This window comes from Xenia sp. Carnegie-2017, unplaced genomic scaffold (genome assembly GCF_021976095.1).
Source record: "Xenia sp. Carnegie-2017 unplaced genomic scaffold, XeniaSp_v1 HiC_scaffold_5, whole genome shotgun sequence".
Lineage (NCBI taxonomy): Eukaryota > Metazoa > Cnidaria > Anthozoa > Malacalcyonacea > Xeniidae > Xenia > Xenia sp. Carnegie-2017.
In genome coordinates this window covers 120,587-148,073 of record NW_025813515.1, presented here as the reverse complement: position 1 = coordinate 148,073, position 27,487 = coordinate 120,587, and the positions used below count along the sequence as shown (strand labels likewise).

General features: G+C 35.6%; 2 protein-coding genes across 2 annotated transcripts in view; both read right to left on the bottom strand.

Moving 5' to 3' along the window:
- Window positions 1-27,487, bottom strand: part of LOC124456435 — a 63,291-nt gene that overhangs the window by 31,058 nt on the left and 4,746 nt on the right. The gene's annotated exons all lie outside the window — the stretch shown is intronic.
- Window positions 14,452-25,777, bottom strand: LOC124456434 (serine/threonine-protein kinase/endoribonuclease IRE1-like; the record flags this gene model as incomplete). The annotated part of the gene is made up of 7 exons (XM_047006880.1): window positions 14,452-15,216; window positions 15,296-16,005; window positions 19,860-19,931; window positions 21,088-21,159; window positions 22,594-22,665; window positions 23,507-23,578; window positions 25,582-25,777. Coding segments are annotated over 7 exons (1,842 nt in total), but the record flags the coding sequence as incomplete, so codon positions are not given.

The following is a 27,487-nucleotide window of genomic DNA, read 5'->3' as shown; positions in this document are numbered from 1 at the left end:
AAGGCAATACAGGCTAGTAAATTCTACATAAGACAGTTTACATTATAAAAATGTTGAACGTTTGATGTTAAAGAACAAGAACATTTCCAACATAAATAACAAAGGCTTGCAAAGCATTCCCTCCAATTTAATTTGTTGTCGCCACGCATATTATAAACATACGCAATTTTCGCTGATGATTTGACACAAAAAAGTACAAAAATTCAAAGGAAGATTTTAGGTTAACATCGATGTTACATACCTGATTTCAATACAAGAAAACAAAAAAAATATTTCACAAAGATTCACTGAGAAGTGTCACAATACAACAAGATATCCATAGTGACGGCTGATTACTGGCGATTACCAAATGCGATTACCTCACTGATATATATATTAACTGGGTAACGCATCTCTTTCGAATATTGAAGCCGGAAGATCGATCATTTGCTACTGGCTTCAGGGGTATCGGTCCAACCTTACTATACTTTTGTATTACAAAATCAGAGTTTTCGCGTTTTTATTCCTTTACAAACATCTGATTAAGGAAAATTTTTAAGACATGTAGAGGAAACCCGGTAGAGAGTTGTAACTCTGAAGCTCTGTTTTTTGCTTTGTAACGACTGAAAATAATATGGCAAGTTGCATTGAAATTTGAAAGTTGAAGGTAACGAGAACAATTTCAGCCGTGCGAGGCATTTTTAGAAGATGAATATTTAAATTACAAATTCGCGACAAAGTAAAAACAAAGGTATTCATATCTTCAACATATTCATCGATATTGAAGTTGTTCACATATGAACTGGTTGAAAACTTTGCTTCGCTTAATGACAACAGAGGTACTTTAATTCGCATATTTTGATGATGTACATCTCGTAGAGTTTGATGATACCGTTTTCAACTTACTATTGTTCATCAAAATGTCTTTCTGATTATTTTTCTATGTCGATTTGTTTTGTTTCTTCACTGATAAAATAAAGACGTAATTTGAAATTATTATGATATTAGTACGGTGGCCCACAAGGCAGACAATACTTCCATGCAAAATACTATGTTTTCCATGGAACATTTAATATTTCCAAGCAAAATACTATGTTTTCCATGTAACATTTAATATTTCCAAGCAACATACTGTGTTTTCCATTGAACATTTAATATTTCCACGCAAAATACTACGTTTTCCATGGAACATTTGTTGCTTCGCCGTACAATATTGCTTGTTTTCCGTGCAAAGTTCAAACTTGTGCGCGCGCATGAGTGGAATATAATGCAGTTACTTGAAGTTTCGAGGAAATCTATCTGGTAAATCTTATCAATGAATAATTATAAAACACGAGTCTGAAAGAGGAATTTTTATGGCAAAATCTTCTGCTAGAAGTTGTGGAAGAAAGCCTTTGCATAAAGCCAAATTTTGCCACAGCTTTGGATTTTATGCATTATCAGATGTCGGTAAGTACACAGTCCTATAGTTTATAAAATACAAGTGAAGGAACGTTCCTTCGATTGTAAAATGGAAGTTGTTCCTTATACTTTTTACTTATTTAAAATCTTCTCATCTATCCCTATTCTTCTTTTATGTTTTCTCATATTTTTGGCTGATGTCTTATTTTCTGTATCTATATACTTCAAACTATATCTAAACACAGAAATAGGCTCAAAACATCCAAGCAAGACCATTGGAGTAAATTCCCTTTCATTTGAAGAGTTCCGTAAGAAGAAAGGGAAAGACAGATCATCAAAATTTACGCCAAAACCTGGTGGAAAAAAAGCAAAGTTGTCAAAGGAAGTGAAGGTGCAGGTGGGCTTTGTAAAAGACAAAAATGGAGATGGTCTATTGGTAAGTGTGAAGCCAAGGACAATAGCAATTGCAGTTGATGAAGGTAGAAATGCCCTTCTTGAAACAGCAATTGATAAACATTCAAGACATCATAAACAATTTAACAAGTATAACAAATATGTTCTTTTGTATAATGACAGGTCAATAGTGAGGTATTTACCCCAGACCTACATGCCATTTGTGCTTTTAAAATATAAAGATTTGTGGCTGCCATAGTCCAAAATCTATTTCTGGCTGTGTACAGAAAATGATTTTGAAAATCAATTTCTGATGAAAGTTCTGAAAAGAAACTTGAAGAGATTTCGATGAAGTATCATGAGTCTCAACCTTCAACATCAAAGTCATTGGCCACAACAAGTTGTGGAGATTTCAAGTAAGATGCAAATAATAAAATCCTCCAATCCTCTTTTTTGTCTCGTCAAAGTTCATTTAACTCAACGTCTCAAGTTTTTAGTGTATCACAGGGACAATTGCCTCAGCATGGAAAAGAAAAATATCTATTGCAACACCAATGCCCTACATGTCTTGGATACAATTCACGTGCAGACATAGAGGCTCATGAAGACATGTGTACAGAAAGGTGGATAGACCCAATTGGCAAGTTATCAGATGACGATCAATATAATCTGGAAAACACACTCATTGCTGAAGAGGAAACTGGACAGCCAACTGTTGCCACTATGCAAGAAGTGGTTCATCTAATTAAGATCAATATTAAAAGAATGTCGACCAACAGAGTTACCATTTGTAGGCGATTAGATTTTGCAGATTATGTTGATGCAGAGAAACGAAAATGGTTTGCTGAAGGAAGAAAACTTAAAATTAGTTTTGCTGGTGAACCTTCTACTGATGGTGGTGGCCCAATGAGGGAGGTTTTCACAGTTGAGAAAATTAGTGAAGATTTTTTTAAATTCTTACTGTACAACTATGCAAAGAGTAACTTATAACACTTATAACACTTTATTATAAAGTGTCCTTATAAACAAACACATCAACGTAAACATACCTTGTTTAATATCGCAATGATTTGTTTTGGGTAAGCAAATTGTTGTTGTTTGGAATTGTAACTTTGTTTGATTTTGATTAATCTACAATTACAGAATTATAAGCTTCCATGGGCACATTTATACGTCGTAATCAAGCATGAAAATTCTTTATTTTTTGTTTTACAAACCTTTCACTGGTTAATGGCGTGTAGCCTTGAACAATTGAACTTTTAAACAGATTTAGCGTTCTAACAAGTCAAGTCTTATACATCCTTCTTTGAGTTGATATGTGGAAAATTATTTTGTGCCACGGAATTTAAACAATTTAAGAGTAGATTATGTGAGCAAAGATATAGTTTTATGATTTTATTGTTTATGTTCATAAAATTGAATATAATTTGGATCAACTTGATCAATAGAATTGAGAAGTATAGATTTTACTAAATTTTACGGAACCTAGTTGGCCAAGGAGCAAGAGCAAATCTACCAAAATCTAATCAAAATTTATCAATCCGAAGGCAGCCCTACAACCAAAGTAACGAGCAGAACCAATAAAGGCATCAATAACACTCCCTCCTGACCCCGAGATAAAGAAAAAATTACACTGTAAACCACCATCTTATCGATCGCCGATATTTGGCGCCATTTTTTGGGCGGCGTTGAATTACTCCGAGTACTTCTCATCCACCAGAGGCAGGTCGTAACTTTACGTGGGCAAGAAAATGCCGAGGTAAAAATGCCCCTATCCAGTATGTTAATATGAGACAGAGGAAGCTGAGGACCAACTCACAGCGGTAGTATTACAAATCTACTCGACCGGCGTTCACAACAACAACCAAGCGACAAACACACCCACGGGCATCAACGCCACGGCCAAGATCGAAAAGGTCAGACAACCAACCATATCCGCGGCCGGGTCCAGTGAGGAATGGACGTATTTCCAAACACGCTGGCAGGATTAGGTGAAAGCCGCAAAAATAACCGGCAAATACAAAATCCCCCAATTAGTCGAATGCTGTGACGAAATGCTTCGCAAGGACCTCCCCAGAAATGCTGGCGGCACCCTCACAAACAAACCCATTGAGGACGTCATGGCTGCAATCTGCGAACTCGCTGTACGAGAAGAAAACACGATGGTGGCCTGTATCAAACTACACAACATGCGCCAGGATCTTGACGAAACCTTTCGCAGCTTTGTCGCACGTCTTCGTGGACAAGCCAGTTTATGCAAATTTACGACTAACTGTCCCAACTGCGCAACAGAAATCAACTACGCGGACAATATCCTCCGCGATACATTATCCGTTGGGATCGCCGACAGTGACATCCAACTAGATTTGCTCAGCGATAAAAATCAAAATATGACACTGGAGGAGGCATTTCTGTTCATAGAAGCCAAAGAAGCTGGCAGACGTTCGGCCATCCACCTACATAATAGCCAAGGCGTCGATGCTACCAGAAGCCAATATCGCCTCGAAAAACAATACAACATCATCCAGGGCATGCAAACCAATAAAACCGAACCATGTTACTACTGTGGAAAACATGGCAATGGTAGGAACGCCCCACCCAATGTCCGACGACAAGAATGCCCGGCTTACGGCAAAACATGCGATAGCTGGGGACGTCCTAACCACAACGCTTCCATGTGCGGAAGCAAAGACAAAGCTAAGCGTCGGGACGCGAAACACAACGCAAACTGAGACCAAGACGACGCAGTGCTTGGCAGCCTGTTCATGACAAACAGCCATCAACATTGCAAAAACGAAATCCTGCTAGACCACCATACTTACAATGACCTCAATGACCTCCGGGTGAAAAAACTGTCACAGCCCCAACCATTCCTCCATATAAATGCGAAGTGTCACCCAGAGCACAACACAACCCTCGAGTAAACCCTGCATTGTACAACACCTCGGACAGCCACTTTGAATGCTATGGCGGACACTGGATGCCAAAGCAGCTTTTCCAGCATGCATATAATGAAACAACAAGGAATACGCCAGAAAGACCTGCTTCCGGTCAATATGCGCATGCATGCTGCGAACAACAATGGCATCGATATCATCTGTGCAGCCATCATGAGATTCTCTGGTCAATCCAAAGACGGACAGGTGTTGGAGAGCCGTCAAATTGTATATGTCACTCGTGACTCAAATAAACTCTTCCTCAGTCGTGAGACATGCACCGCCATGGGAATCATCCCAAACAGCTTCCCCAACGTGGGAGACACAATGACAGTAGACATATATACAAACCAGTCTATTCACGTTGTGGCAGAACACCCATCAAAGCGCACATGTGACTGCCAACGTCGCGAACTGCCGCCACCTAAACCCAAAGTACTGCCCTTCCCTGCAACCGAAGAAAACCTTAAAAAAAAAACAGAGGACTGGCTGCTCCATCACTACAAGTCCAGCACGTTTAACACTTGTGAGCAACAACAACTGCCAATTATGGAAGGCTCACCAATGCGACTCATGATTGACCCAAATGCAAGACCTAAAGCACACCATACACCAATCCCAGTTCCTCTACATTGGCAGGACGAGGTGAAAGCTGGCCTTGACCAAGACGCCAAGACGCCAAGACGCGGCCCTCGGCGTGATTGAACCTGTCCCAATTGGCGAGCCTGTTACCTGGGGCCACAGGATGGTCATCTGTGCGAAAAAGAACGGTAAACCACGACGATCCGTTGACCTACAAGCACTAAATGCAAATGCAAACAAGGGAGACCCACCACACCGAGAGCCCTTTCCATCAGGCTTGCTCTGTTCTTAGTGGCAAAAAGAAATCAGTGTTCGACTGCTGGAACGGTTATCACAGCGTTCCCCTTCACCCAGACGACAGACACCTCACTCCCTGGTGTCGCTATCGATATAAGTCAGCGCCACAAGGGTACATTGCTTCGGTGGAAGGCTACTCAGGCCGGTTCGATGAGATTGTATCACACATTCCAAACAAAACCAAATGCAAAGACGATTTCCTACTTTGGGCAAATAACCTCACCCAAAGTTTCCATCAGGCTGTCAAATGGCTAGAGATCTGCGGTCAAAACAGCATTATCCTCAACCCAGACAAATTTGTCTTCGGATCAGATACAGTCGAGTTCGCAGGGTTTGAAATCACATCGAGCCGAGCAGTGTCACTGACATCCTCTCTTGGTTTGGCCTGATCAATCAAGTCTCATATGCATTTGGAGCCACTGAACGTATGCTACCGTTTAAAAAACTGCTAAAACCCAGCACGAAGTTTTATTGGGACGAGGAGCTCTACACACTCTTTGAGGAATCCAAATCCGTAATCATAAATGAAATCCATAAGGGCGTTTGCATCTTTGACAAGACATGCCCCACCTGTCTTGCCACTGATTAGTCAAAACACGGCATCGGCTTTTGGCTACTCTAAAAACACTGTGAATGCTAATTAACTGGACCACTATGCTGCCACACCGGGTGGATGTTAAACCTGGTTGGCAGCAACTTAACACATGCCGCTAAATCTCGATACGTACAAATAGAAAGGGAGGCACTGGCAGTCGCCCTCAACAAATCCAGGTTCTTCGGACTCGGTTGTACCAACCTCGCAATCGCTGTAGACCATAAAACTCTGCTCAAACTATTCGGTGATCGGACATTGGAGAATATCCCAACCCCCAGCCTTTGCAATCTCAAAGAGAAGACACTGACATACAGGTATACAGGTTCCGAATGATCCATATCCCTGGTATCCATCACAAAGCCGCGGATGCGATCTCCTGCTTCCCCACAGGTCCAGTACCCAAAAATGCTTCACCTCCAGGACGACATAGCAGAGTTAAAGGACACCACTACACACACTGGCTTTGACGAAACCATCGCCTCACTCGCTTCTCTAGCACTTACAAACGTCGCCACAACCTGGGACAGGGTACGCATGGCAACTGCCAGCGACACCACTATGCACGATCTCATGAATGTCATCGAATCTGGCTTTCCAGCTTCACGTAATGACCTCCAATTACCATTACAAGAATACTACCAGTTTCCCCACAGCCTCTACACGGTGGACGGCGTCATCATGTACAGAGATCCGGTGGTTATCCCACCACTGTTACGCAAAAATATCCTGGAAGTGCTACACTCGACACATCAGGGCATATCATCTATGACATCCCGCGCAGAGGACTCAGTCTTCTGACCGGGAATCACATCAGATATCGCAGCAAGGCGTACGCAATGCAACCATTGCAACCGGATAGCACCATCCCAATCCAGCGCACCACCCACACCAACCATCTCACCAGCCTACCCCTTCCAGTGCATCTGTTCGGATTATTTCCACTACAAAGGATTCAACTATCTCATAATCATACACCGTTACTCTAACTGGCCTATTATCGAACGAGCCAAAGACGGTTGCGACGGACTAATCAATTGCCTACGTCGCGTCTTCACCACCTTTGGGATCCCAGACGATTGCGCTACTGACGTTGGACCAGAATTCGCCGCCGTCAAAACACGGCAGTTCCTCGAACAATGGGGGCTACACCACCGCAAAGTCTCCGTTGCATTCCCACACTCAAATTCCCGCGCTGAAGTTGCCGTTAAAACTGTGAAACGCCTCATCATGAACAATACCGGCCCCAATGGTAGCCTCAACACATAAGGGTACCTATGATGTATGTACCATACGCCATATTAACATAAATCGCATCACCCACTCGCATAAATTGACTTTGATATATTACATTCATGCATACACTTCAGTTGTCCTTTACTTACGATTTTGGATGTAAATTTCTGCTGATAAAGCTCAAAACAATGTTGGCTTGCATTTGAACATCAATGACTGAAATGTCGCTCGGGAGATCGTCTTTGCCAAGCATTTACAATTTATCCATAAATTTTTCACCCTCTTGAAAAAATTCACGGTTTTGACAGCCGCATTCATGTCATTATATGAATTTGTAAAAGATTTCCATAAATTCCATCTGATTGTAGTTTAGTTTCTATCATGCTTTAGAAAATTACTATGAAACGATCAAACATTCAATTCAGACAGTGAGCTTTACTATGTTAGTTCAATTAGCTATCAGTCGAAATCGGTCAAACCAATCACAGTAAGACAAAAATTTAAACGAACCGATTACACGATAGCAAATGGACTCCCTTATAGGTCCGGCCACCCCGCTTATTGGTCGAGATTATTCCAGATCGTCCACTGATCCGGCTATTGACCAATGGAATGGCTTAAATAAGCATTCTTGAACTCTGTTATCAGTCGAACTTTCGAACCACCCCGCTTATCAGTCAGCCAGTTAATAAAATTCTAGATATGTTTTTATCTACTAATCTGTTTACTGAGGTGGTATTTGTATAAGTTTCATACATAAAGCAGAATTTTGAAGATGAAATTTAAACGATTAAAAACGGGAATTTAATGATCACAAAAATTGTAATCATTAAATTTGATAATTTTTGAACTATAAACATCAGTCACGTGACTGATTTGACATACCCTAGATCCGCCTCTGATTGCGTTTATGGACAAGAACATCCAAAAACGCTAACTGACAATTCGATTCATGTTCAGACGCTTAATTTAAAGAAAGGTGAAGAGAACAGAGTTTATGTAAAAATAATTAACGATTTTTGTCGTTACGAAAAAGGCAAAAAGGTGACGTCAACGTAACTTTTGTACCACAGCACATCTGGAGGCCCAGATAAGGCAAACATCTTACATTCATAATAGCTTACGAAAACATTAGCAAATACTGGTCCAAGAGGAGAACCCAATGCCACCCCATCAATTTGTTTGTACATGATATCACTAAAACTAAATTTAACTCCTTTAGTAGCCGATATCATTAATTCCTTAAAAGCCTCCTCGGACATGTGTGGTACAGCCATGTCCGTGTGAAAAATATTATTAATACAGATTTCGATGATTTTGATGGTTTATCATTATCAATACAGATTTCCATTCTTTTTCATTAATTTATATGCGTAATCTGCAATCTCCAAGTCTGCAATTAAAAAATGTTAATACTTCAGTTTTACAATGATTTTTTTTCTTAGGAACTAATGTGATGACATATTAAGCAGAATTTTGAACATTAAGACGAAAGTGTCTCATAAAGAAAATTGAATAAATCAAGAGAGTTCAAAAAACAAAACTCAATGGCGGATGATCAATATAAATGCTTAGTCGTTGAAAACCATTCTAATGTTAAAATCACTGTAAACTATTACAAAAGTTGGTCTCCTTTTTGCAAGTTTCCGACTTCTTCAAAAACACTCCAACCAACAGAGAATCATTGCTATCGCCATAAGGAATCATGCAAGTTTGAAATTTTTGCGCATATAGACAATAAAAATAAAGAAAAGCTTCTTGGACCCGAGAATTGCAGCGATATCGAAGGGATAACTATAAGTGAATCATTAACTTGTCAACGAAATACTGTATACGAAAATGGCAGTAAAAAATAATCGGTCGCCACATAAATCGAGAAAAAGAATTTCCCGTGAAGTATGGAGCATCTACAAAACCCCTGACACGTGACTCTCAAACAGAGAGAAACTTTTCATCAACAGTAGAAATCGATTTCAATCAAAGTAATTCAACCTGCACAAATAATGAACGTTTTGCGTCAAAAACACAGCGACGCTCAATTGCTGATAAAACAAGCCAAGAACAATTGACCAAAAAATCTATTCAATATTACTCCGAAGGATCATGGATCTCAAAGATGATCGTAACTTATTATTTAAACAAAAGAAAAGTCACAGAAGAAGTAAGTGGTAATGGAGAGAGTGAATATTTCTGCAAGCGCAACAAATGTCGAAGTGAGATTTAAAGTTATGCGTCCATTTTGGGGTGATGTCATGACGTACGACCGTTTTAACAAGACCTGGTTTAAAACCATATACACCACATCTTCCGATACCAAAAGCAAAAATCGCACATTTACTCTTAGTGGTAATCTTCGTTGGGAGGCAGTTATGGGAGTCAGTAATGAGTATGGAGAAACAAAAGAAATGGGTTTTTTATCAACTGACGAAATTTATTGCCCTCAAAGAAATACAACCTGCTCAAATAATAAAAATTTTGCGTCAAAACCCAACAACACTCAATTCTCGACGATATAAGCCAAAAGCAGTTGACCAGAAAAACCATTCAATATTACTCCAAAGGTCCGTGGATCTCAAAGATGATTGTAACCTATTATTTAAACGAAAGAAAAGTCACGAAGTAGTGGTGATGGAGAGAGAGTGAATATTTCTGCAAGCGCAACAAATGTCGAAGTGAGATTTAAAGTTATGCGTCCATTTTGGGGCGACGTTATGAAGTACGACCGTTTTACAAATACCTGGTCGAAACCGTATACACCTCATATCTTCCGATACGAGAAAGCCACTGGTCGCACATTTACTCTTAATGGTAATCTTTGGGGGGAGGCAGTTATGAGAGTAACTGATGAATACCACGAGGAAACAAATGAAATGGGCGAAATTTAGAAAGGTGAAGAACATTCTATAATCGATTAATAATTTACAATACGTAACGTACGTAAGCTTGACACATGTGTGCTATTGGTGTTTATCATTTGAATTCCAGCTAACAAATTCCCTGCAGATATTACTGAAAATAACATTTGTTGTGTTTTGAAGTATTGTACTTGCAGCCCCTAAATATCGTGGTAACTATATAATATAATATGAGTGTATTCTCCGATTGTGTACTGGCGATAACAATAAGCTACTCGATCTTTATTATTTCTATTGCGTATTGTACTCCATTGTATTTGGAATCAATCATAAGCCGTAGTGAAAAAGATACGTTCCTACACCTAGATAATCGTAAAGATAACACAGAATATAAAATAAGAATTAACCAAAATAGCTCAAATAGGGTTAACTGCAAAGTATTTTAAAATAGAGATATAACTGCTGTAACTGTTGCAACCGTCCTCTACTGAACGAAACTACATTTATATAGTTGAAATGACCTTGATTCTTCAACAAGTCTCATTAACGTTTTTTGAATTTTGCAGATATCGCCAACGGAAGCAATGATTGGGAAACGTTCTGTTAACATAGAACAAATAAGTGATTGCTGAACTAAATGATAATTGACCTTACCTGAGATTAAGTGTAACTGTAAATACAACGTATAAATTATCATTATTCAAATGATGGAGACAGCAATGGCTCTCACATAATGATTTTTAATAAAATAGTTTTCTTTGGACAATTATCTTATACAAGTATGCTTTTGTGTATAATGTAATCATTAAATAGTAATTTTTGATTGCTCTTCGAAATTCTAATTTTTTATTATTCTTAGAAATTGTAATTTTTGATTGTTCTTAGAAATCATATGTTAAGGATATTTTACAGAAAAGCAAAAGTTGGGAAAATTGTATATTGGGCGGTTCATATTCATATATGCATGATTTGTTGTCTTGAATTCTTTTGAAATTCATTGTTTTTAACGAATTATATGACATGAATATGTGAAAATCATACCCACCTTTTGATTATCAAACTCTCTAAGCCCATGTCTTTAGCATGTATCATAATAAAATAATGACAGTTTTACCCATAAATTTGCTTTGATGCAACCCTTTGTTGCATATTGTTTCCAATTGTAAACTTTATACCTCCCTGCATGCATTATAACCGTAAAAGGAGTAAATTATTTACAATTTGTTCAGGTCTAGTTGTGTTTGCGTTTATTGTGTAGATAGCTAACTTGTGCTAATGTATTTTCATCGTCTAAGATTGTCAAACACAAAGTGAGTGTTGGAATTTTCAGTTAGTATTTTGTAGGTGTTTGTAAATTGGAGAGAATTTTTCGAGGGTTGTGGTAGCTGTAGCAGGCTAAAAATGGTAAAAACACAGGCTAAAAACTTGTGTTCTACACTATACTAATTACAGGAACTAGCTATATGATAAATTAGACAATATATTTATGCTATGTTACAAGTGAAAATTTAGTATAGTATTATAAACATAGTTTAGGCATTCGATCTTGCCGAATACGAATGTTTTATCCCCATGCATGCACCCCCATCTTTAATCTTACGTCCCCAAACTCATGCGTGAGAAACAGGAAATCCTACAAAAAACAGCTTTAGTTTAAATTGAAACGCTCAGCTCAGCAGGTGTCAAATAAAACAAAGCGTTGACAAAAGATTAAAAAATAAAGTCACCAAAGTGAACGAACGATGTAAAATAAGACATAAATATACAGAAAGAGAAAAAAAAAAGATTAAATTTCCAATCCTTAATTAGTCTTAGTAAACGGAAAAAAGTTTTGCCGTTCATGCTTATTTTTACAAAATGAACTTTAATACATAATCAACTTATTAGTGACTATTTCATTGACATTTTCAAATGTTAAACTTTATATGCGCCGAATGCATTAAAGACAAATGAAAATGAGATAAAATTCCTCTAAAAGACTGCAAAAACCATAATTTGTATACGCACAAGATCATACATTAGAATTGCAATGACTTACATGCTAGCATTGGAGTAAAAAGAATGGAATACAATACTTCATTGGTATTCTCCATTTCTCAAAGTAAGTATTTTTTACGTTATTAATTTTTGTCATTAATTTTGCCGGCAGTATATTGTAAGCTGACATTATCTTTTATTATCTTATTGTATAGAAATTCTTATCAAGAATAAATAATATACTTGAATAAAGTCCTCGGACAAATGATCAAGAATGGACAATATACTTGAATAAAGTCCTCCGAACAATTAACAAGAATGGGCGATCAAGTCCTCCCAACAATGATCAAGGATGGGACAGTATATACTTTAATGATGTTAGAAAACACGAGACATCTTTTGTCCATCAATCTGTCTATATCACATACTAAAATTGCAAATAAAACATGTTGCTCTTAAGCAATGCTTCCATCAGCTCAACTTTTATGTCCACCAGCAAGTCCCTGTCCTATAGGAATATGACCAAGGTTATTGGACTATTGGACTATGGCAGTTCAAAACGTTACTATTCTTGGTATTATATCTAACTAAGATATGATTCTCACTGGTTAATCCGCCAATCCTAAAGACAAGCGAACTATAAACGACGATACATCAATAATATCATGGTACGACTAATTATCTTAAACTATTTACAACAGCAAAAAATCCCGCAAATCCTCAAAGTCACTATCAATAGTTTTTCTTGCTTTGCAGATGATTAAAACCACGCCACCATCGACCAGCCAAATTTCTACATTAATTAATTAGAAAATTTTCCTAATAAAAACATGGAATTTTTTCAGCATGCAAAACAAAACCAAAAGTCCTAATTTTTGATCAAAAGTCCATCTGTCGATGTTTCCACTTTCATGCCGTAGACGACATGCACAGTTGTAAGAAATGGCCAATCTTGCTTCTGTGCTTGCCGTCGTCGAGACGAAACCGGGGATGTTTGTCAGGTAGCAAGAAAGTTGATACGATGGATGTACCATCAACGTCAAAAATTGTTTTTTGGTTCTGAATGATTTCACGTGCTCAGCATCCGTTCACTTCATGGTAATAAAGGAAAGAAAGATTCATCGTCCTTTGCTTAAGCATGGCAACGGATTCCTCGAAAACCGTTGGTTTGCATTATGCTTTTAAATACACATTTTCATAGTACTTTTTTCTCTGCATTTCAAGAATATCCTTCATTAAGAGGTTTTGAAAGTTTTCAGTTTAATTCGAAAAATTATTTGTGTTCGGTGCTCATTAGTAAAATTTGTGTCTTAATTAGTAAACGTGAAGTTGTATCAGCGGTTATTAGCCTGTTATTGACATGCATTTGTGTCGGTTCTACTCGATTTATCTTCGGAAGCCTCTGTGTGAATATATGGCATTAAGAAGCTACGCATGCTTGCCGCGGACGTTGCCTCGCAGAAGGATAGATAGGACAATATGTAGCTTAGATCAGAAATGCAAGTGAAGTTTGGCCAAAGGAAGACAACTTCTACTTGTCGTTAATGGGTACAAATTGTACCTTAGCGTAGAGGATGCAAATAGCATCTGTAAGAAGACCATAGAAGACTGGATCTAGCGAGCAAGACCTATTGAAGACAAAGGAAAGTCCATTTAATTGTGCTGTTGGCATTAACCATTATCACTGCCTTTTAATACTTTAATAAACGGGATCTTGGTAATATTGAAACTCCAGAAATACCATTTACTATCGTATAAGAGTTTTATTATGTATTTTATAAAGTTGACTTTTAAATGTCATGCGTCTTCAACAAAAGCAATTGAGAATAAAATTTAAATAATCAGATATTATATCATTCAATAATGTAAGCTAGATGCAGAAATGTGATTATACATCATCCAAATACGTCGTGAAAAGTGTTTTGCTACTTTACATCTATAAAATAAATCCTTTAACAACCGTATCGTTGATTTCTTATTTGTTTTCCTGACAGTAAACTTTTCATTGTGGTTCGCTTTCATTAAAAACTGAAAAAGTTTTTAAGTTCTGGAATGTTTTTCAATTCGCCATTTGACCAGACAGCCGCACGTACCCGAACTGGGATTTCAAAAAGAACTCTTTAGGATCATCGACTTTATAAAATGGATGGTTTTAGTGCTGGTCGCAATCAATCGATCTGTCAATGAAAGCCAACAATCAAAATAGTGATATCCGTAAAAAATTTATTTGTCTTTTCCAATCTGAGTAAATGTTATTTTACACGGTATATTTCATGTTCACTTGCCTTTTCACAAACTGTTTTTACTGTTTAAAAACTGTTTATTCTTGATGTGGTCTCCTTTCACTGAAATTGAAAAAGTTCTTGAGTTCTGGATTGTTTTTCAATTCTTCATTGGACCTCACAGTAGCATGCACTCGAACAGGGAGATTAGGGAATTTTTTGAGAATATACGCCTTGTGATTGCCAATCTTATAAAATGGTTCTGGTTGAGGTTTTGGCCGTGGTCGATCGTTCCAATGTTGGTTAATGTTTCGAATAAGTCGTAAACATTCTGTCCATGAAGAGTCATATGTAAAAATATTTCCAGTAACCACGTCCGTTCTAAAATAATCATAAACATCACTGTCTATTTTACTTTTCCAATCTGAGGATTCACTATTCAATTGTTGAACGACACTACACAGGGGATCATTTGTCTTAATCTGCTGAAGATTTCCAACTTTACATAATAAGTCAAATTTCTCCTCATCCGACATAAGAAATGGATGTGTTAACGCCTCGTTAGCCGATGGCCTGTCTTCGGGTTCTCGGTTTAACATCCACAACAAAAGGTCTTTCAGTGCTTCATCCTTGATTTCGTCCAAGCCAACAAGGTTTCCATTCAACATGTTCATCAGTCTATACGGTTTAGTTCCAAACGGGTGTTTTCCTTTTGTTGCAATATAATAAGTTACCATTCCTGCATTCTAAAAAGATTGACAATGTAATGTTACAAATTGACTTTATAAATGCATGTTGTGCAAATGGTCATATTCCTACACTTACATATACGTCAGACTCTTTCTTGTACCGTCCTTTATCGACAGTATCTTTATCTTCACAATATGATTCAGGAGCAATCCAATACTCAGTTCCCATGTTAGGCTTGCTTTCATGTGTCGTACAATCATTATTCAACATTCGACTAATGCCAAAATCAGCTATGAGAAAGTTGTCTTGTGAGTCTCGGAGAACATTGGAGGGCTTTAAATCACGATGAAGAATAGGATTTGGGCCGCTATGAAGATCTGCTAATCCTTGCAAAATTTGTCTAAGAATTTCGGGAAGAGCTTTTTGAAGATCATGTAAAGTAGAAGATTCTATGAAATTCTCCAATGATTCTTCACATAAGTCTAATATCAAATATACATATTCAGTTCCAGTCTCTTCCTCTAGGAAAGTATAATTCACAACATATTTTGACTTTCTTGCGTTGAATTTATTCAAAATTTCTTTTTCGTGCAGCGCAAGCTGGATGTAGCTATCTCGATGTATTCGTTTCACTGCTTTACCGTAACCATCCTTACCCAGTCCAAGAAAAACACGGGTTGCATCACTTCCTTTGCCAATGCGAAACTCTTCTGAGAAAATTACTCGCACATTGCCCACCACTTTGACATTAACACTGGAATTGCGTCCATATTCAATCAATTTTAAAAACAATTCTCGATGTTTCGTTGATTCATCAATGTATTTCCACTCTTGCAAAATCAAGTCTAAAAAAATTAGATAAAATATTACATTCAATGGTGAAAGAAACGAAATTAATACGTCAAAATAGGTTAAACTTTCCCAATCAGGAAAGGATATTAGCTCCGGCTCATTTTTGAAAAAACTTATCAGCAACCATTAGACAAATCATAAGTTCTTTAATTGTACAATCAAATCTGGCAACATTTGAGGTTAGCTTATACCATACAATTAATCACAAAAACTTCTTTCTGCAGTAATTTCATATATTATTTTTAAGAAATAATCTTACGTTTTTCGAAAATATTAAATTTAAATTTATAGAGCATATTTTTTAGAGTCCAAAAATTTTTATAGTAGAAAATAACAAAATAGCTTCATTTAATTTTTCATTTCATTCTCGACACTCATTATTTAGATAGACTATCAAATGTTTCATGCCAAATATAAACATTGAAGTTCGATGAGCAACTAAAACTAAACAATTATTCTCTCAAACCTTGTTTGAACACCATTAAAGTGCCAATGAAACGAAAACTTTGCTAGTTAAATTATATTTACATTGACCAGAACTTTTGAAATGAATGCTTTCTAAAATCTTTTATTTATGATACTTTCATTCAAAAAATACTGAAGTGAAGTCCTTGCTATTAGCAATTTATCTAACTTGTGACATCATATTGCATGCAAAATGAGTCGCTGTCATGTTTTAAATACACTTCATTTTTCTGACAACTTTACGTTGATAATAGTAGGCAGTATTTTATATCATTAACACATCACAAAGAAAGAAACTCTGCAAAGTGGAAGTAAAGTATTAGCAAATGTACCGAATAATACTAGTTCTCATTATGCAATGTGACGTCACTAGTTATATGAATCGAACATAATAAAAGCTTCAATATCTTGTGAGAGATAAGAGATACGCATAAACTATTTTCAGGAGCAGCCTTAGGAAACACCCCCTCACCCACCCCACTAAAAGTTATAGTTTTCGTCCTTTATACAGTAGTCCGTGATACAATACCTGAGAAAACATGATATGGTCATTGAGTTCTGTAAGTGACATTTCATCAGCAGCCTTAGTAAATACCCCCTCCCCCACCCCTCTAAGATATATAGTTTTCGTTCTCCATATAGAAGTCCACGCTACAATATTTGAGAAAACATGATACAGCCGTTGATTTCTGTAATTGATATTTAATCAGCAGCGTTATTAAACATCCCTTTCCTCACCCCACAAAACGTTATATTTACGGTCCTCTATATAGTGGTCACTGATACAATATCTAAAAAAACATGATACAGTCATTGAATTTTGTAAGCAATATTTCAGCAGCAGCGTTATTAAGCACTTTCTCCCCCACCCCGCTAAAAGTTATAGTTTCGGTCCTCTATACAGTGGTCCGTGCTACATTATCGGAGCAAACATTGCACAGCCAATGAGTTTTGTAAGCAATATTTCATCAGCAGCGTTATTAAACACCCACTCCCCTACCCTACTAAAACTTATAATTTCGGCCCTGTATACAGTGGTCTGTGCTATAATATCTGAAAAACATGATACAGCCGTTGAGTTTCGTAAGCGATATTTCAGCAGGGTTATTCTTGCTCAATCTTTTGACTTACGTCTTAAGTGCCTTGAACTGATTCACGTGCACTTTTTAATTGAGGTTATGAACTCAGTTAACCAATCACGAATTAAGACGCACTTTAGATCATAAATGGGATCTTTGGACTCGCTTCCTCTTCTAATATAGTCCAAATAATTACATTTATCTATTTTGAGATCATTGGAGATATTTATTGAAATTAATGAATAAAGTCGTTGTTTTTATGTTTTGCGATTAGTAACGCTTTTTGCTTATCTATTTTGGGAAATTTTCTAGTAGAAAAAACTAATACAGCAACTTTTACTCTCTAGGCAACCTTCAAAATGCCATTCTAAGCTAGAAAATTACCTTTGTGAACATTTGAATGATGTTACACTGAAGATGTAATCTCCAGTATACTTAGCAAGGAGAGATCTCAAAAAAACTTGTAATTTTCTGTAAATTTAGAATTTAGAAGTTTGTTCAATAAATGTGCAATTTAATGCTGCATTTGTCATAAGGAAAATTCTATATAGCCTTCTTTTTATTGTGGTACTTTGAGAATTCACATCGTCAAATTGGCTTATTTTCCATATGATTTTGAGGTATTTTACTTACAATGAACAGGAATTCTTATTTATTGAAGTATATTGAGCAAGTCGATTTGATGGTGGCCGTTCTTTGCATAGTTTTCAATGTCATTAGCTAGGTAATGTATGCATGGTGGTGCAAACGTGAAGTATGACAGTATATCCAAAGGATAGTTTGTTGAGAACTTTTTATGATTAAACAAGCAGAATACAAATAAAAGTTACTTAAAAACAAATAGATTGCATGATGTCCTTATCACCTCATGTCTCATTTTAATTTTAACTGACTGATAATGTGCTTCAAGTACAAATTGCTAAGTGACAAAATTTTACTGCCATGGTTAAAACAGATTAAAGCACTTTAAAACAGATTGTCTAACCTGAACAATTCTAAAATGCAGAGTCCGATCTCTATGGTGTGCATTATATCAAGATTTATTTTAAGACGTTTTAGTCTATTTATCATAATACTTTTTCTTCAATGCAATTGATGAAATGTAGTCAATTTGAGCAGTTTATAAAAGATTTACGTCACTTTGCTGCTACGCAGTATTTATTGAGATAAACAAGGACTTGTTAAGTTGTGCTGAGCATTGCCGTCTGGTACAAAGTACATTTAAATTATTTGTCGTTAGCAAAAGCAAAATTTAAGTCTTTGATAAAGTATTGAATATACGTAATAAACGATCATTTGGAGTCTGAAAATTCAACATGTATACAACTTGGGCCGGTTGTTCAAAAGCCAATAAACTTAACCTACAGTTAGCAACTAAACTAGGTTCAATTCGTTAACCTAAAGTTGGCTAACCCTGGGTTAAAATTGCGTTGTTCAAAGCAGGATGAAGCGCTGGAATAACTAACATTTGGTTAAAAAGCAGGCAAATCCAAATAAGGTCAATTAACTATGTGAGTTCATTCAACACAATCCACAGCAAAGCCAGCTTGCAAAAAAGTTATTTTGATTTTATCGATTACGTAGTTTTCAACCATTGAAGGTGGCCAGTTTTAAAGTGATTCCTAGGTCTATTCAATGCAGTTGTAATGTTAGCACCATTGCAGATTTATCAACAATTCGATTATCTTGTACATCTTATACATCTTCTACGAAACTGTCCGAAGCAAAGAACCTCAAAGCAATTACGACTTGTTGTAGATAAATTGCACAGCTTTGCTGCTTATCTAAATAAAGCTTGAAGAATTAGATTTGTTATACAATTTATTTCGTTTCTGCCGAATTTTATTTCTTGCCTTTAGCTCACTGTCGTAAAAACCTTTAGTATTTTGTCTACATAGACAATATCATCTTTTGCAACGAGGATAATTTACATGGGAAATGAAGAGTAAATTCTGTCATCAGTTGTTTTAATTAGGAAAATAATATGCTAACCTAGGGTTAAGTAATTTAACCCACCAAGCGAAGAGGGCTAAAGTTAACCCTTGTTTTAACCGAAGGTTTAAGATAACCTAGTTTCGAGAAATGCAAACTATTCCAGAGTTAAAAATTAACCCTGGTTTAGGCATGTTTAACCCTGGGTTTACTTTAACAAGCTTTTGAAAAACCAGCCCCAGATTATTAAAAATAAATCTTCATAAAAACACATATATACCAATCAAATGACTTGATTTGTCATACAATACGAAACAAATATGATTAGATTATGCAATACATATAAAATAAAATAGAATTGAAAGACGTACCTTGTTTTGTCTTTTCAACACCATGAGAAATTACAACATCTTCGGCAATAAAATCATCACCAGTTGTGGTTTCTAAGAAAAATATATTAAAAAATTTTATCCACACAATCTGCATGTGTATTTCTATTCTGCCATTTAATAAAAAAATTACAGCAAGCACTCAAAACGAAATAAGACAAGTAAATTGAAAAGTTTCCGTTAGTAGCTTTTAAAAACTTTTATCTTTTATCTTTTATCTCACTTTGCTCATTATAGTATAGTAGCGCGCCGAACGAAATAAATTGGGAGAGCAAAATCTTGCACCTTCAAAATTTCATATACATATATTACACACAGTTTTATGTAACTGATATTTTTCAAGTCTACGGAAAAATTGAGAGGTGGTTTCCCCCCTTGTAAGTGCCCATTATTTTCATGTAATGGACCAGCTTTCATCAGGCGTAATATTACAAATAAATGTATCTAAACAAACTTCATGAAGGAAACACCAAACGTTTTTTAAAACGAAAAAAAAACAAAACAAAAACCATGGTACGAACGTAGGTCAAAAAAAGAACACTGGGTTTTCTTTTATGTAGACGACATGATTTCATGCTATATATTTTCAGCTGGCAAAAACTACAGGAGTAAAAGCCAGTCCATGCAAAGCAGCAAAGACGAGAAAAGAAAAAAACTTTCAGTTCAAATAAAGCCATATAATAAACCTTTTATTAACCTCGCCTGCTCGTTCTTTACTGAGAAATCTCGGACCTCTGTTTTTTAGTACAAACCTTGCCTTAAGGGGCTCAGTCTGCACGAAAAACTTCAATCACACACTCGGTTATTAAGAGCTTATTAATGATTTCAGACATTGATAAATGTTACATAACCGTTGACGTTAATCCCTGTTGAGAAGGTACCTAAGTAACTATAGGGAAAAAGTTATACGCAGGATTTATTGAGGTGAACAAAAACTTCTCAAGTTAAGCTGAGCACTGCCGTCTAGTGGACATTAATATTTAAATTATTTGAACGTCGTTAGCAAAAGCAAAATTTATATCCTTGATACCGTATTGATTATACGTATTAAACGAACGTTTGGACTGTATATATCATATTCTAAATAAAATAAATCTTCATAAAAACTCATAAATGCCAATCAAATGGCTTGAATTCCGAAGTAAATCACAAAACAAATATTCTTAGGTTATGCAATATATATAAAACAAAATAGAATAAAAAGGCATACCTTGTTTTGTATTTTCAACACCAGGAGAATTTCCGACATCTTTAGAATTAGCATTGTCACCACTTGTGATTTCTACGAATAATATTTTAAAAAGCGTTATCCACACAAGCTGAGTATTTCTATTTTGACAACAAGTAAAAAAATGAATTTACAGCTAGCGCTCGAAAAGAAATAACACAAATAAATTGGAAAGTTTTGGATAGTAGCTTTTTAAAACTATATATTTCATTTCGTTTTGCCCATTAGCTCCAAAATTTCATATACATATATTACGCACTGTTTTAGATGACTGACATTTGTAATGTAGTCAATTTGAGCACTTTATAAAAAAGATTTACGTCACTTTGCTGCTACGCAGTATTTATTGAGATAAACAAGGACTTGTTAAGTTGTGCTGAGCATTGCCGTCTGGTACAAAGTACATTTAAATTATTTGTCGTTAGCAAAAGCAAAATTTAAGTCTTTGATACAGTATTGAACATACGTAATAAACGATCATTTGGAGTCCGAAAATTCAACATGTATACAACTTGGGCCGGTTGTTCAAAAGCCAATAAACTTAACCTAGAGTTAACACCTAAACTACGTTCAGTTCGTTAACCTAAAGTTGGCTAACCCTGGGTTAAAATTGCGTTGTTCAAAGCAGGATGAAGCGCTGGGTTATCTAAACTTGGGTTAAAAAGCAGGCAAATCCAAACAAGGTCAATTAACTATGTGAGTTCAATCAACACAATCAATAGCAAAGCCAGCTTGCAAAAAAGTTATTTTGATTTTATCGATTACGTAGTTTTCAACCATTGAAGGTGGCCAGTTTTAAAGTGATTCCTAGGTCTATTCAATGCAGTTGTAATGTTAGCACCATTGCAGATTTATCAACAATTCGATTATCTTGTACATCTTATACATCTTCTACGAAACTGTCCAAAGCAAAGAACCTCAAAGCAATTACGACTTGTTGTAGATAAATTGCACAGCTTTGCTGCTTATCTAAATAAAGCTTGAAGAATTAGATTTGTTATACAATTTATTTCGTTTCTGCCAAATTTTATTTCTTGCCTTTAGCTCACTGTCGTAAAAACCTTTAGTATTTTGTCTACATAGACAATATCGTCTTTTGCAAATGGGATAATTTACATGGGAAATGAAGAGCAAATTCTGTCATCAGTTGTTTTAATTAGGAAAATAATATGCTAACCTAGGGTTAAGTAATTTAACCCACCTAGCGAAGAGGGTTAAAGTTAACCCTTGTTTTAACCGAAGGTTTAAGATAACCTAGTTTCGAGAAATTCAAACTATTCCAGAGTTAAAAATTAACCTTGGGTTAGGCATGTTTAACCCTGGGTCAGCGTTAACCAGCTTTTGAAAAACCAGCCCCAGATTATTAAAAATAAAGCTTCATAAAAACACATATATACCAATCAAATGACTTGATTTGTCATACAATAAGAAAAAAATATGATTAGGTTTTGCAATATATATAAAATAAAATAGAATTCAAAGACATACCTTGTTTTGTCTTTTCAACACCAGGAGAAATTACAACATCTTCGGCAATAAAATCATCACCAGTTGTGGTTTCTAAGAAAAATATATTTAAAAATTTTATCCACACAATCTGCATGTGTATTTCTATTCCGTCATTAAATAAAAAAAAATTACAGCAAGCACTCAAAAAGAAATAACACAAGTAAACTGAAAAGTTTCGGTTAGTAGCTTTTAAAAACTATATCTTTTATCTCGTTTTGCTCATTAAAGTATAGTAGCGCGCCGAACGGATTTAATTGGGAGAGCAAAATCTTGCACCTTCAAAATTTCATATACATATATTACACACAGTTTTATATAACTGATATTTTTCAAGTCTATGGAAATATTGAGAGGTGGTTTACCCCCTTTTAAGTGCCTATTATTTTCATGTAATGGACCAGCTTTCATCAGGCGTAATTTTACAAATAAATGTATCTAAACAAACTTCATGAAGGAAACACCAAACGTTTTTTAAAACGAAAAAAAAAACAAAACAAAAAACCATGATACGAATGTAGGTCAAAAAAAGAACACTGGGTTTTCTTTTATGTAGACGACACGATTTCAAGCTATATATTTTCAGCTGGCAAAAACTACAGGAGTGAAAGCCAGTCCATGCAAAGCAGCAAAGACGAGAAAAGAAAAAAAAACTTTCAGTTCAAATAAAGCCATAAAATAAACCTTTTATTAACCTCGCCTGCTCGTTCCTTACCGTATTGATTATACGTATTAAACGAACGTTTGGACTGTATATATCATATTTTAAATAAAATAAATCTTCATAAAAACTCATAAATGCCAATCAATTGGCTTGAATTCCGAAGTAAATCACAAAACAAATATTCTTAGGTTATGCAATATATATAAAACAAAATAGAATAAAAAGGCATACCTTGTTTTGTATTTTCAACACCAGGAGAATTTCCGACATCTTTAGAATTAGCATCGTCACCACTTGTGATTTCTACGAATAATATTTTAAAAAGCATTATCCACACAAGCTGTGTATTTCTATTTTGACAACAAGTAAAAAAATGAGTTTACAGCTAGCGCTCGAAAAGAAATAACACAAATAAATTGGAAAGTTTTGGATAGTAGCTTTTTAAAACTATATATTTCATTTCGTTTTGCCCATTAGCTCAAAATTTTCATATACATATATTACGCACTGTTTTGGATGACTGACATTTCCAGTCATGTATATAAATAACTTAGTATGGGAATATTGAGGGGGCAGTTTGTTAATAGTGCTCCCCTTGTGAGCGCCCCTTATTTTGAAAAATGCACCAGTTTTCATCAGGCGTTATTTCACATAAAAAGGAGCTAAACAATCTTCATGAAGCAAACACTAAATGTATTGTAAATTGAAAAAAAACCCAAAAAACCATGATATGAATGTAAGTCGAAAAAGAACATTCGGAAAGTGGGTTTTATTATCTAGACGATACAATTTCAAACAATATCATTTCTGCTAACAAAAACTATAGCTACGAGTAAAAAATTTGGTCCTTACAAAACATCAAGGACGAGAAAAAAAAAGCTTCGTTTCAGGTCAAATGATCCTACATAATTTGATATATTGTCTGTATGGCTGCTTTAAGCTACGTACAAATGCACTTAATACATTCACTTAACATGCGCTCAACATGGTCTTGAGAGATGTTGAGCGATATGTGTAAACGCTCTCAACATGTTGAGCTATGACATGAAATATTCCACAATGCATAGAAATAGTGCCATTTTTACAATAACATACGCTGCGCAGTGCACATGCCTTAGTTCAACATTGTTAAGTGAAGCAATGATTAGGCTTGCATCGGTGAGCGCTGAACAGAGAAAATGTTGAGCACTGTTGAGTCAAAAGTTTAAACAAGTTCTAACTTCACTTTAAAACGCTCAACACCTCTCAAAACCACTGAACAGGGTGTGTAAAAGCTCTCAACATGTTGAGTCAACAAAAGCTGAGCGAATGTTGGGTTTTGAGTGTGTTTAAACGTAACTTAAAGTACGTACAGGTACAAATACTTTCTGCATAATATGTGTTTTATGGTTCCAATTAAGGCGAATTTTAGCACTACTTTCTTCGTGAAATGGTCTGAACTTTTAGCAAATCAATCCTTCTTTTCCTAATGTTGGTTGAAGAACGTTGAATTTTCATTATTGCATCTCATTATTGACAATTCTGGTGTTTTAAATTAAATTAATCAATTCAGACATAGATAAATGTTAGCAATTAGTTCTCGCTAGTCTCCGTTGGGAAGGTATCTTATAAAGAAAAACTTTATAGAGTTCATTGATGCTGACTGTCCGTTTAGAGGAGGAGGAAGCTACAACTTTATGTAATTTTATGCAAACTGGTCAACAACGAAAATTGTAAGCAAACATATTTTTTAGCCTTGTTGTTTAGTTACTGATGGATTTAGCTACAAGAAAAGTCTGGAATTATTTTATCTTTTATTGCTAACATGTAAGCACAATGAAAAACGTGACCATGAAGGTATATGAATTTGATTTTGAGAAAGACGGCTTTAAAAAGGCGAGTAATATAGGGTATGAGTAAATATATTTCAAGAAAATGTTAATATGAAAAATTGAAAATGAAAAATTTTTGTAATATTTTAGTTGGTGGAAAATTTTCACATTTGCGCGAACAAAATGCTAAAAAATAAATCCAAATAATTTTGTGATGGAAAAATATTTTGCCAAAGCCTTGCTTACAGGAAAAAATATATTTACGTCCTTAGTTCCTCATCGCAATTGAGCAACCCACATTATATTGTGTAATACCTAAGCAAACTTACCAAAATATTTTGAAGACGACAAAATATGAGCATGACTTGGACCTAGAAATTTACTTTGAGCTTTTATAGAATTTTCAGAATTTTTTCGTTTTATCAGTATTTTAACTTTCTTCGTACATTGCACCAAACTTGCTCAAAGACACAGTAACAATAGTTTGGTCCTCACCTAGCAACTTCAAATCTCGAACTCCTAGAGCTTCTTCATTATAATTTTTCTCTTTGTCGTGTTGCCCAGTTATATCAAACAACACACCAAGATTGTTCAAAGACGATGCGACATCAACATGATTTGGACCTAACGATTGTTTTCGAATTTCCAGAGCTTTTTCGCAAAACTCTAAAGCTTTGTCGTAGTTTCCAGTTTTTTCAAACACCAAACCAAGATTGCTTAAAGAATCAGCAACATCAACATGATTTGGACCTAGCGATTGTTTTCGAATTTCAAGAGCTTTTTCGTGAATCTCTTTAGCTTTGTCGTAGTTTCCAATTTTATAAAACAGAATACCAAGACTGTTTAAAGACGCAGCGACATCAACATGATTTGGACCTAACGATTGTTTTCGAATTTCCAGAGCTTTTTCGTAAAACTCTATAGCTTTGTCGTAGTTTCTAGTTTTTTCAAACACCAAACCAAGATTGTTTAAAGACATAGCGACATCAACATGATTTGGACCTAACGATTGTTTTCGAATTTCAAGAGCTTTTTCGTAAAACTCTATAGCTTTGTCGTAGTTTCTAGTTTTTTCAAACACCAAACCAAGATTGTTTAAAGACATAGCGACATCAACATGATTTGGACCTAACGATTGTTTTCGAATTTCAAGAGCTTTTTCGTGAACTTCTATAGCTTTGTCGTAGCTTCCAGTTTTTTCAAACACAATACCAAGATTGTTTAAAGACGCAGCGACATCAACATGATTTGGACCTAACGATTGTTCTCGAATTTCTAGAGCTTTTCCGTGAACCTCTATAGCTTTGTCGTAGTTTCCAATTTCATAAAACACATTACCAAGATTGTTTAAAGACTGAGCGACATCAACATGATTTGGACCTAACGATTGTTCTCGAATTTCTAGAGCTTTTCCGTGAACCTCTTTAGCTTTGTCGTAGTTTGCAGTTTTATAAAACACCAAACCAAGATTGTTTAAAGACGAAGCGACAAGAACATGATTTGGACCTAACGATTGTTTTTGAATTTCTAGAGCTTTTTTGTAAAACTCTATAGCTTTGTCGTAGTTTCCAGTTTCATAAAACACATCACCAAGATTGTTTAAACACAAAGCGACATAAACATGATTTGGACCTAACGATTGTTTTAGAATTTCTAGAGCTTTTCCGTGAACCTCTTTAGCTTTGTCGTAGTTTCCAGTTTTTTTAAACAACGCACCAAGATTGTTTAAAGAATGAGCAACATAAACATGATTTGGACCTAACGATTGTTTTCGAATTTCTAGAGCTTTCTCGTGAGCCTCTATAGCTTTGTCGTAATTTCCAGTTTCATCAAACACCATACCAAGATTGTTTAAACACCCAGCAACACAAATATGATTTGGACCTAACGATTGTTTTCTAATTTCCAGAGCTTTTTCTTGAACATCTATAGCTTTGACGTATTTTCCAGTTTTATATAACACCAAACCAAGACTGTTTAAAGAATCAGCAACATCAACATGATTTGGACCTAACGATTGTTTTTGAATTTCTAGAGCTTTTTCGTAAAACTCTATAGCTTTGTCGTAGTTTCCACTTTCATAAAACAAATTACCAAGATTGTTCAAAGACTGAGCATCATCAACATAATTTGATTCTGACGATTGTACTTGAATTTCCATATCTTTTTTGTGAAACTCTATAGCTTTTTCGTAATTTCCAGATTGCCTAACTTGTTATTTTTTAATACGATGAATTTGCACAAATCAACTTTAGAGTCAACAACTTAGCATCGACGGAAGACAATTGCAACGTCACAAAGATAAGCAAAATTCTTTAGCTTCATTTAAAATGAGGACTTACTAAATTGAACAAGCGATACTACAGTTTATGACAAAGATAAACACACTTGTTGATTAATA